The following is a 12,469-nucleotide window of genomic DNA, read 5'->3' as shown; positions in this document are numbered from 1 at the left end:
ACCCAGAGAAATTTAGTATTGCCGGCACATTGAACAAATATTTCCTGAGCATCAGGCACTGTTTAGCACTAGAGATATGCAGTAAAAATAGACAAAAGTTTCAGACATGATGGTGCTTATGTTTAATGATGGCAGGTAGATGATAGCAAGTATAAATAAGTAAATACGGAGTATGTCCGTTGGTGATACAATCTAAAGAAAAAAGTAGCAAGGAGGATAGAGTCTGGGGTGAGGGCTGGGGAGTGACCTGCAAATTTTAAATAGGGCAGCCAGGGAAGACATCATTGGAAAGGTGACATTTAAGAAAAGGTCAGAAGAGGTGAAAAGGTGAGCCATGATATCCAGGGGGAAGGACGTTTCAGGAAGTACAAGTATCCCGTGGTGGTGGGACGGGGGAAGGCATCTGGCCTGAGTACCAGGAAGCTAGCAGGAGCTAAAGCTGAGCAGTGAGTGAGGGAAAGGGCAGAGGAGGCCAACCTCCTGAGGGCAGGTGGTCTTACTGGGGCTTTCAGGTCACCTGTAGGTCACTGTCTGCCTTTGACCTTGACATGGAGTGAGACAGGAGCTTTAGGAGGGTTCTGAACAGAGGAGTGACGTAGTCTGCCTCAGATTTTTAAAGTTTCAGCCAAAGTAAAACTATTTCTCCGCGTTCCTTCTTTCAGATCATGTTTCAGTTGATTCCAAATGGATCCCCAAGGAATCCTTTTTACTTCTTCACCTCTTTTCTGTCTCCGGCTAACTTATGACAGCCTCTTCAAATAACAGCTAGAGCCATCACCAAAGAGGCATCATGGTTCCATCACAGGGTCTGAAGAGTGTTAGCCATTCACGGCTCTTCTGGCTCATGCCCACATCTTTGAAGGTGAAAAATAGCATGGGAGAGATGGGAGGATCTGGAGAGGTTAGAATTTGTATGGGTGACAAAAGCCAGGAAGCCAAGCCTCATGCAAGGGACAAAGTGTATATTCAGGGGCAGAGAGACAACGCAGCAGAGGGAGGTTGGGACTCCAGGGATGCTGGGCAAGGGCAGGGAACCGGAAGGTGGGAAATGCCTGTGCCCCTTTGCAGAGTTGTTACAGCTGCAGCGGCAGGTGAGTGATTAGGAGAGAGGCACACCCCACTCCTTCTCGATCGGTCATCCCAGCTTAAAATCTGCCAGAGGAGTCTCGCTTTCTCCCATTCCTTGAAACCACTCTCCTAGACACAAACTTTATGGTTCTTCATCGATGGGCCGGAGGCAATGACCATCTGGAGGAGAATCCCAGCTGGGGCTTCTTGGTGCCCTCTCTGTGGAACTGGATAGCCTTGTTTTCAGGCTCCTTCAGCCAAAAGATGGGTCCGAGAAGGGGCTTGGGATTTGGGTGAATTTCTTGTGTCTTCACTCATCATCTCTTACCTCAGCGACCAGAGCAGGGACCTCATGTTGAGCTGAGACCCATAGCCTCTCCTCCCAGCTCTGTATCCATGCTCTGTGCTCTATGCCCATCGTGGGCATTAGTGACAGAAGGAGGCAGGTGAGGAAATAAGGAGACAGGGGCCACAAAAGAGAGGATCAAGCAGAAACACAATTCCTCCTCCTCCTCTCTCTATCCCCCTGGTCTTTTTAGACTCTGTTTATGATCATTATTTATTTTATTTTATTTTTTATTTTTTTAAACTTACATTCAAATTAGTTAGCATACAGTGCAACACTGATTTTAGGAGTAGATTCCTTAGTGCCCCTTACCCATTTAGCCCATTCCCCCTCCCACAGCCCCTCCAGGAACCCTCAGTTTGTTCTCCATATTTATGAGTATGACCATTATTTTTAATGGATTTTTTTTGGGGGGGGGTGGTTAGAGGCAAGGAGCTGGGAGACCATTGTCCTATCAGTGGAAGGCATCGATGCCAATAACACCAACTGGTTTTATGACATGGCAGAGGAGAAATAATCAATGCATAAATTAGAGCTTTAGCATTGTCATAAACTCCGGAGCATCAGGATTTACTGAGGGAAAAGGAGGCCAAGATATGACAAAGGTGTAATTGGAGGACAGGAAGTGACAATATTTTTCACAGCAAAATAAAAAGAAGTGAAAGGAGAGGAATTAAGAGAGAAAATGAAATGCACAGTCTCTGCCAGGCTGAGTTACAAATGATTCCTTAAAATATAAAAAATGCCAGGAACTTACGTGATGTCGGCATTAGGGTGCAGCCCAAAGACTTCGGGGTTATCTAGGGATGGCAATGACTGGATGTACTCAAAATACTGATCCAGGGTTTTGCACAAGGGGATTTTATACCCGGTATAAAACTGGAACGATGGTTCAAACATCTTCTCACTGAACCAGACCTATATGGGGGAGAAAATGGAAGAAATAAAAGTGATGAACATCTCAGTGAGAACTGCCACTATAAGGAAGGAAGGGTCACCTTATTTCCATTTTAGTATATTTTTATATTGGGTTTGAAAATACCTTAAGAAAACCACTGACAGAAATAATTAGCACAAGTATGAAGAATAGAGAGAGGCCACACGGCACAAAAACAGTGAAGTCCTAGCCTCTCTTGGACACCAAAGAAGGTACTTGCTAACAGTGAAAAGGAGAGAGCCGGGCTTGCAAGTCTGCTCTCTGCTCCAGTAAACTCACGACCCTCAATCCCACTTTTGAAGACTAATGGGAACACACTGCAGAGGAGATAAAGCAATAACCACAAACACCAGAGAGTATCTGGGCATTTCCACCGCCTCCCTTTGCCCCCAAACAGGGCTCGCGCCAGGGCTGGGGTGGGCGGGGGGAGGCTGTGCTGTGCTCAGGGTGGTTCACAGCAGCCCTGCGCACCACACAAGGCCAGGAAATTTTCTTAACAATTGTCTCCCCTCCTGCCCTGAGCTGGAGAGCTCCCTCTGTTAATTAAGTTATGTCCCTGGCCACAAGAAGCAAATGTATCCAACCGTCTTATTGTTCGCCTTAAGACATCCTTTTCTCATTCCATATGAATTGATTATCTGTAATGTAAAAGCAAGAGAACAAATATATACTTGGTGTGAATAGGCTTATTCTGAAGAGGGGAAAAAAATAATGTTGAATGCCTAGGAGCCAGATTTGAGGCAATGACTTCAGTGTCTAACAGAGCAATTTTCTCAGCAGGAAGGGAAATAATGGGAAGGCAGGAGGAACAGAAGTGCAGGCAGGATGCCTGAATCACTGGGAGGATTCAATGCAAAAAAGAGATGGGGACTGTGCTTTACTTCAGTCAGTTATACTTTCTCTAGTCCCTTCCTTCCATATCCTTTTTCCAGCTCTTTTTAGGTCCAGTGATTACTCTGAAATGACCTATGAACTGATTCACTCTTCTGTCTCCTCCCCTCCCCACCCCACCCCACTCTCCATTTCCATCCTAGTCAACTCCTGCACACAGGCACAGAGCTTAGGACTGGAACAGAATGAGAAGGTGAGTGACACATGGTTCTTTCCTTCCAGGAGCTTGTGACCCAATGAAGGAATAGGTCAATTACATAATAAACCACAATGCAAAGTGCAATAAGAGGAGAGCCAAAGGAAACAAAAATAAGCAAAGCACTAAGGAAGCTTAAAGCAGGAAGAAAGAATAGACAGCTGGATGTCAGGTAAGGCTTTATCTTGGAGGTGATTTTGGAGAGAAACCTTAAAGGACAGGATTTGATAGGGGATCTAGTGACTGGGGAGATGACACCAGCAAAGGCAAAGAATAATTGATACAAAAGTGTGAGGTGGGGGGCGCCTGGGTGGCGCAGTCGGTTAAGCGTCCGACTTCAGCCAGGTCACGATCTCGCGGTCCGCGAGTTCGAGCCCCGCGTCAGGCTCTGGGCTGATGGCTCGGAGCCTGGAGCCTGTTTCCGATTCTGTGTCTGCCTCTCTCTCTGCCCCTCCCCCGTTCATGCTCTGTCTCTCTCTGTCCCAAAAATAAATAAAAAACGTTGAAAAAAAAATTAAAAAAAAAAAAAAAGTGTGAGGTGGGTTGAGGGATGAAATCTAGGGTAAATATGTCCAGGTGATGTCTGGGTGATGATTGGTGTTAATTTAAGAAATGAGGAGCAGTTGAAAGCTATTAAAGACAACAGTGCTATGATCATGGTCATTAATTAGAAAGATTATGTTCGGGGGCGCCTGGGTGGCTCAGTCGGTTAAGCATCTGGCTTCAGCTCAGGTCATGATCTCACAGTTCGTGAGTTTGAGCCCCGCGTCGGGCTCTGTGCTGACAGCCTGGAGCCTGGTTCGGATTCTGTGTCTCCTTCTCTCACTGCACCACTGCTCACACTCTGTGTGTGTCTCTCTCTCCCTTTCAAAACTAAATATTAAAACATTTTTAAAAATGAAAGATTATGTTTTTAGTGATGTGGATGGTTAGGGAGGATGATGGCCACAGGGTCATCAGCACACAGACAACAGTGACCACACTGAGTTCTCTAGTACCAGCTGACATATATCTATAAAAGCAAAACAGAGTTTCTTCCTGTTTTTCTATCACTTTATTAGTAAACAAACACACAAACATCTGAGTTTCACCAAATTTGGAGGATATTTGGGGGGACAGTCAAAGTAAGGAATAAGAAGTCAACATGGAATTACTCTGGGAGACTCTAGAAGGTACCTCGCAAAGAAAAGCACTCGTCTTCTAAGGACAATAAATAAAGTTCTACAATTGTTGGTTTTAGGGGAGACACACTGTAAGGTGTTGAGAACAGAGAAAACAAACAAGGGTTCAAAGATAAGCCCCAAATTGTAAGTCATAGGGTCAGAGGATCCAATTTGAAGGCACTGATACACAATTAAACTGAGTCTCACTGTGGATAGCATGGTCAGGGCAAAGGTTAGGCCAGCAGGTTAGAAGGTACGACTGAAGCCGCGACTAGGATAAGGGAAGGCAGCATGTGGACTCCATGGTGCTTTCTGTAGCCTTCTCCAATAGAGTTTCATGGTAACCTCGTGTCCTTATAGCCAGAGACCCAAACTCTCCTCTCTGGTTACAGAGGAGCCATCTGGAACAGGTCAGAGCTAGGCACAGGAATAAGTGAGGGAAGGAATGGATGACACAGGAAGCTGAAAGGGGTGCAGGACCAAGTACAGATTCAGAGGCAGTAAGGGTCAGGGCATCTCAATGGTCAGAGACTTGGAGCCACTGAAGGTGGAGCAACTCTAAGGAAAGTTAGGAAAGAGACTGAGAGAAAGAAATGGGGGCTGGAGGGTGAGGGAAGGTGGGGAAGCTGCCCGGGGGCAAAAGAATGGAAAAATGGAAGGATGAACTTTTCATTTAGGGCAGTTGTTAATCCCCAGATGGGGCCCAGGCCCAAAGGTTGGAGACTTGTAGGCTTCTGAGAGGCGGTTGGAGTCTGCTACTCTTCTGTTGTCCTGAGTGTGGGGGTTCAGAGAAGAAGTAGAAGAGGTGGAAGACAGGTTTGGGTCAGAGAGCAGAACTGCCCACCTTGAGGTCTGGAAGGTGTAGCAGTTTGAGCCACAGGTGCTCTTCCTCTCCCTCCCTTTGCTCCCAAGCAGGTTTCAGCTGCTTCAGAGAACTCCCTCTGGTTCTGATGTGGAGGGCAAAGAGGTCTCTGAGAAATCCCTTTCACTTTGCCAGCAAACTGGCGTTCCTCCCACCTTTAAGTAAGGTAGTTTCAATAAAACAAAGACAAACCAACTAAGAGAGTTGGTTAATCAGGACTTTCCTTGAACTCTACCTTTTAGAAAATGCCTAAGCAATTTTTTAAGCTGATACAAAGTGTTGTATAAAAAACCTTTTTTTCCTAATTTTCAGGTTGTGCTCTGGGGTCAGTAAAAATTCAATCCAGTCTACGCTGTCTTAGATGATTCTGACCTCCGGGCACATAAAACTTTCAATCTACTGAGATTAAATTATATTTAGCATCATCAACAAACAGGCATTGAGTGTACCCTAGGTGCTAGAGAGAAAGGACACAGAGACTTAGATGATTTGTTCCTTATTTCAATGGACTTACAACCTAGTGGGGTAGGCCGAATACATGTCTTAGGATCACATATTTGCTTTCCCCACTCTCCACGGCAACTACCTCACACCTCTTCCTCTTTCTTCAAATGTCCCAAACTTGCTGTCCCCTCCCCTCAGCTGATGATCTGCATCCCCTTAGCCAATGATGCTTATTTCACTCCGAACATGGACACGGTCAGAAGAAAACAACTCCATTTTCCCCCATCAAACCTTCTGGTCCCTGCACCTGTCCCCCTCTGCTCCCCCTACCAGAAGGAATGGGCTGTACATACTGTGTACTGGTACACATACTGTTAAATCTAAATTAGCACTGGTTGTAGAATTATTATAATGAATAACAGGGGTGGGAATAAAAATGAGGAGGAACCAAAATGCTCCACAGCAGTAACAGGGAAGATAGAAGGGCTCAGAGGTAAAGCCTATAAGGTAGGGTTAGGTTTTTAACTTAAGTAACCATGTTTGAAAATGTAAAGACTAAAAATGGAATAATTTTAAAACCAGTACAGAAATATAAAAACACACTTTTTGAAGCAGGAAAGGAGAAAATAAATCCAAAAAAAAAAAAAAAGCACGGTTAATGAAAACCACAAAATAAGATGATAGAATAAGTCAAAACATAGCGGCAATCACAACAACAATAAAGTGATAAATTTGCCTGTTAAAGGACAAATACCTTCAGACTGGATGTCAAAAATTCCGCCTATTTTTTGTTTATGAGATAAATCTGAAACATAATGCACAGAAATGTTGAAATGAAAAGAATAGAAAAATATATATATATATATACCAGGTATAATATTAAAAGACTGATAAGGGAGTGAAGGGGCAAGGATCAGAGTAGGAAATATATTTGCAGTCACGTAATCAACAAAGAACTTACATCCAGAATATGCAAAAAGCTCCTATAAATAAATATTTTAAAAAGACAGACAACCCAAGAGAAATAGAGGAAGAACGTACAAGCAAGTCACAAAGGAGAAAACCAAAATAGTGAATCAACATGTCATGTGAGGGGCTCAAGCCCACTAGCATTCAAAGATATAAAAATTAAAACCAAAGTGAGGGGCGCCGGGGGTGGCTCAGTCGGTTAAGCGTCTGACTGGCTCAGGTCATGATCTCACGGCTCATGGGTTCGAGCTCCGCATCGGGCTCTGTGCTGACAGCTCAGAGCATGGAGCCTGCTTTGGATTCTGGGTCTCCCTCTCTTTCTGCCCCTCCCCCACTCGCACTCTATCTCTCTCTGTCTCTCAAAAGTAAACAAACATTAAAAAATTTTTAAAAATTAAAACCAAAGTGAGATATCAGTATACACCCAACAGAATGGCTAACATTTAAGCTATTTAGCCAGAATGGCTAATGATGCCCAGTGTTGGTGAGGATGTGGTGAAATGGGGTATCTCATTCTTCTGTGGGATGTATTTTTGGAAAACACTCTGGAAACCAGATTGATGTGACCGACTAAGATGGAAAGTACATAAACTCTATAACCTAGCAATTCCGCTCCTAATACAAAGGCATAATCGTGTGCTCCAAGAACCTTGTGTGAGAATGTCCCCAGAAGCATTATTTGTAATAGCTACAAATGGAAATGATCCTCATTTCCACCAATATAATACAATGCAATCCCAACACAGTAAAGGAAACAAGTAAACTACTGCTACACACAACATGGATGGATCTCAAAATACCATGTTGAGAACAGGAAGCCAGAACACCAAAATGACAACACACTGCATGGTTCCATTTATATGAAGTTCAAAAACAGGCAAAATTGAGCTACATTAATAAGCAGTACTTACTCAGATGGTGAAAGTTTAGTGAGGATGAAATTGTTGTGGGTATCTTGAGTTGTGCGGAAGAAGGGGGCATATGTGAGTCCTTGGGGGAACTGGAAATGTTCTATGTCTATTTAGAGTTATTAAGCTGTATGTTTATATTTTATACATTTTTCTGTACATTGCATATTTTTTAAGTAGTTGCATTTTCAAAGGTTTATCAAGCAAATACTAAGTACAGGTAAAATCTCTTTCCTTATCTTCCTTGAGACTTCTCAGTTGACCGTTTCTTCTTTCCTGACACTTTAAAGTACTCAGGACCCTGTCCTTAGCTTGTTTTCTGTTGTTTTCTTTCTCTACACTTTCTTCTTAGATGATGCTCTCATCTATTATCTGGACCTCAAAGGCTGTTTTATATGCTGACAAATTTCAACTCTTTTTCTCCAGCCCTGACCTCTCTCTTGAGCTCCAGACCTGTAAATCCAACTGCCATGTTTACCCTTCTTCATTCTCTTAATCAACAAATATTTACTGTGGCCCCTAATATGTTCTAGGTTCTGCACTAGGTGCTGGGAATCTGACAGTGGTGTAATGAGGCAAAGCCTTTGGGGAACTTACAGTCTTGGACAACTCCAATTGGGTGTCTTGTGGACCTCTCAAAAGTTACATGATCATAGCAGAACTCCTAATTTCCAGCCCCAGCCAATAAAGCTCATTCCATCTGCAGCCCTTCTCCTCTGTAAATGGTCTTATTCTCTAATCAGTAATTTAGGTCAAAACAAGAGTGGCCCTTGACCCCTCTTCCCTTACCATCAGCATTCTGCTGGTACTATCTGTACAATGCAATGCAATGTATATGCAAAATCTAACCACTTCTCAGAGTCTCCAGTGCTAAACCTCCAATTTTAGGTACTTTTACAATATTCTAACACAAAGTATACTTTCAAAGACATCTTTTTTCTTCCTTTAAACCTCAGATATAGAGGTGAGTTACTATATTCCTTTATTCTTCTTATGAGTCTCGGCCCCCTTTATGTTAGTGTTTCCCCATTCATCCCTGATCTCCACTCCCAGTCTCCTTCCCTCTGAGGGCATCTATTTAAATGTGCTTGATCTATGTCCTTGTGAAATATACATGTATTGCTTTCTAGATCTCATTTTATTTTTTTTAAGCTGTGCACTCAGCACTAAGTTTTTAAGATCTATGCATGATACTATATGGATCATTTCTTCCAAGTGCTGCATTGTGTTCCATGATAGGTGTCTACAATATTTAGCTCATCTATTCCCCCAGGACAGACTCCCAGGTTGCTTTCAACCTCCTACTACTGCCAACAATACTATGAGCAATATCTTTGTACATGTCCATGGACCTGTTTGCAAATTTCTCTGGGATATATACTGAGGAGTGGGCTTATGGTTCAGAAGGTATCACACACTTGACATGACCAAGTGTCACCAGATTGCACCCTAGAAGGGTGAGCAGTAGTATTCCACTGTGCTCATCCACTACTTCTTAGGATTCTTAGGCGTCTGTAGTGGATGTTGTGATGTACCACCAGTTTCTTCTCTAAGGCCCAGGCACTCAATCCCATGTCCCTCCCCAGAAATTGTCCTGGCAGAAGGCAGCTGCCTCAACCAAGGTCATGCCCTCAGGGAGGGGGGCGCACAAGCAGATCTCCATCTCAGTCTGTTTCCAGAGAAACCAACCTATGATGGTCACCTTCAACTCCACACACAATATTGCCGTAAACATTATTATACATGTCCACTTGTGGACTTTTTCTAGAAATGTCCTGTGATGTGTCTATCTAGGATACTTCATTTCAGTAAGTTTTGCCCAACTGCTTTCCAGGAGGTCTGTACTGATTTTAATCTCCAGCAGCCAGGCTCCTGCCTCCACACATCCTTGCCGACATTTATCATCATCCATCTTTCTCCACATACAGCTTCAAGGAAAACTTGCAGAAATAAATAAGGGTTGAAAGAAAAATCAGATTCCTGGCCAACCTCCAGCTTACCAAAATACTCTCAAAGTTTATGCTTTGTTGTTTTTGTTAAGGGGGGAAAGATCATTGAAACAGAGAATTACCAATATAGATCCTAATACAAAGAATTCAAATAACCATAAAATACTCATATATCTGATTTTTCCCACTTATGTAATATATATTGCTTCTTTAGCATGTAAAAGTTTTAAGAAGAGTTTGAGCCTGATGTGTGTGTGTGTATATATACATATACACTATTTATCACTGGTGTGAAAGCTGTAATTGCTAAGGAATAATTTTCTCTAGAAAATGTTTACCAATGTGATGTATGTGGATTTTACCGGGAACAGAGGAAAAAATGAGCACTCTATCACTTTTCAGTTGTCTGTCCTAATGAAAAAGATGACAACACCCAAATTATAGTTAATTCTCCAGTCACTTATTTTGGGGCTTGAAATCTTCATGAGACTCATAGCCAGAGGAAGCAGTCAATCACCTGTCATGTGAAGGAGGGGAGAGACCCTGAAAATGTGCAACTCAGGAGAATAGTCACAGACTATTGACAGCTGATCCTTATTCTACTTTGGACCACAAGGACCACAAGTAGATTGCTGGTTGGTTTGGCTGTGCCTTTGGCTTTGGCTTTGGCTTTGATTTTGGTTTTGGTTTTGGCTTTGTTAGGTGATTCTTTTCAGCGGCTCTGCTCTATATTTTTTTTTCCCCTTAAGTTTGGCTCAGTGATTATGAACAAACAAACATTCCTGTTTAAAAGGAAAATGCAATGAAATGTGTCTCCATGCTTTTTCTGTAAACTGACTTACTCTAGCAAAGCAATTAAGTAGACGTTTATCAAAGTCATCTGTCACTCTGCCTCCATATTGTACTTCTCCAATCATGTACCGAACCGTACTCCATGAAACACCCTTTATTAAAAATAAAAAGATTGTTAATTGTCAATCCAAACAGATAATTCTAAATATTTCAGGTCTTCCCTGGAGGAAAGGTCTCAAAAAGAAAGCACTAACTAGATTGCATTTAAAATTACTCTATTAGTAACTCTTTTGCTATCACATGACTGAAACTGCCAGGGTTCAGTCACTGAAGAAAAATCTATAATGCTAAATATCAGTGAATTTATTACTCATTGATTATTTAAAATTGGGGTGGGGGAAGACTACTTTTCATTCTGTGGATGTAATCGTCTATAACACTCATTATAGTAATGCCAAGCTGTTAAAAAAAAGTCATGTTTAGTGAAGAAAGGGAAAAAAAAACAAGTAATCAACTGTTTAATACACTTTCTTAGTAATATATTTTCTGAATCAGTATGAGAACAACTAAAAGATTATTCACTCACAGCATTTTTCTACAACGCAATTCTTTGCTGTCTCATTCTGTGAGCTATAACTAAATCAAAGTATTTACTAATTGCCATAGAATCTTTTCCTAGCAATATATTGCAGATATTAATAGTTTTTTTTTAATTTTCTTTTATTTTTTACTTAATACATTTGGGGTAAGAAAAGTAAGGATGCTTTATTTTTTAATTGACTTTCTTTTGGTTAAACTTTGATTTATCAGCTCCACTGCCTTTCAAAGCAACTATTTCAAGGTTAACTATTATTTGTATATATCAAATGATAAATAATAACAGAATATGAACCCATATGATGTAATTTTTCATCAAGTTGTCATACTCGATTTAATATGCCTTTGTAATTTCAAGGAAAAATGATGGTTTGATTCTAGATCCTCCAGCGGCCCAGGTAAAAATTCATCATGGCTTACCGTCACCATACTGACACTACAGTATCTATAATTAGCTTCAAGATCCACTATGAGAAAGAAGAGAGAGGGAGACAGCAGAACACTGGTGTTTATTGAGTACTTACTGTGTCCCAATATACTGTGCTTTCACAAATGCTAACTCATTTATTCCTCACAGAGACCATGACCATTCTGTAGATGAGGAAACAGGCTCTGGGAGGCTCATAAACTTGCTCAAGATCAAGGAAAAAACGGATGTGGAAGCACATGTGAAAGGACAACTGGGTTTGTGTTCTTAACCTCTGTGACCTTTTGGAAGTCCCTCCTTCTCTCCTATTACCTCATCAGGAAAACGAGGATAATAGTAATGCCTTCTGTACCTCCCTCACAGAGTTGTGAAGACACAAATGAGATCCTCAATGCACGAGCACTGAGAGCTGTCAAGTGCTGTACAATGATCAGTGACCGTTACTAAAAATTATTGCTATGTATCTCCATAAGTTTAAGCATGTGTTAAGATGTGACTAAAGGTGAGAAAGCACTTTCACGTGGGCTGAGAGATAACATTTTCTTTCACCTCTGAGGAGGCATCTGTGAAATGCTGGAAGAAAAGTCTGACTTAAGATGGACATTGTCTTGGAGTGCACTGTGGCACTTGGGTGCGACATGAGGAAGGTTGTGAAGTTTCTTCATTCGTGGTCTGTCTCTGCCGTGTATGTGCGCCGGAGAGAGAGGAGGGGGGCAGGGACATAAGCATGAGATGGGGATCCAAATGCACCCCTATGGGCAGTAGGGGTGTGAGTGGAAATGGCTGGACCAATAAATGGCTGATTCGGGGAGGCGGGGAAAACCTTGGCAGGTTCCCTTATATTATACACTGAAAATGTCTGTGGAAACTTGGTTTAAGGATGGCAATAAAAATTGGGGGGGGGGGGAAGCAATTTCACT

The 12,469-nt window shown here is 42.2% G+C and overlaps 1 protein-coding gene across 3 annotated transcripts in view; it reads right to left on the bottom strand.

Annotated features, from left to right (window-relative positions):
* DNAH8 (dynein axonemal heavy chain 8) overlaps window positions 1-12,469 on the bottom strand; it is a 335,701-nt gene that overhangs the window by 41,122 nt on the left and 282,110 nt on the right. For all 3 annotated transcript variants that reach the window (XM_058733804.1, XM_058733802.1, XM_058733803.1), the window contains 2 exons: window positions 10,576-10,677; window positions 2,172-2,332 (listed from right to left, as the gene is read on the bottom strand). In XM_058733804.1, the coding sequence (XP_058589787.1) occupies window positions 2,172-2,332; window positions 10,576-10,677 (263 nt within the window). The remainder of the gene's footprint in view (window positions 1-2,171; window positions 2,333-10,575; window positions 10,678-12,469) is intronic.

The sequence above is a fragment of the Neofelis nebulosa genome, chromosome 6 (assembly GCF_028018385.1).
Source record: "Neofelis nebulosa isolate mNeoNeb1 chromosome 6, mNeoNeb1.pri, whole genome shotgun sequence".
In the NCBI taxonomy this organism is placed as follows: domain Eukaryota; kingdom Metazoa; phylum Chordata; class Mammalia; order Carnivora; family Felidae; genus Neofelis; species Neofelis nebulosa.
This window is presented reverse-complemented; position numbering and strand designations above follow the sequence as displayed.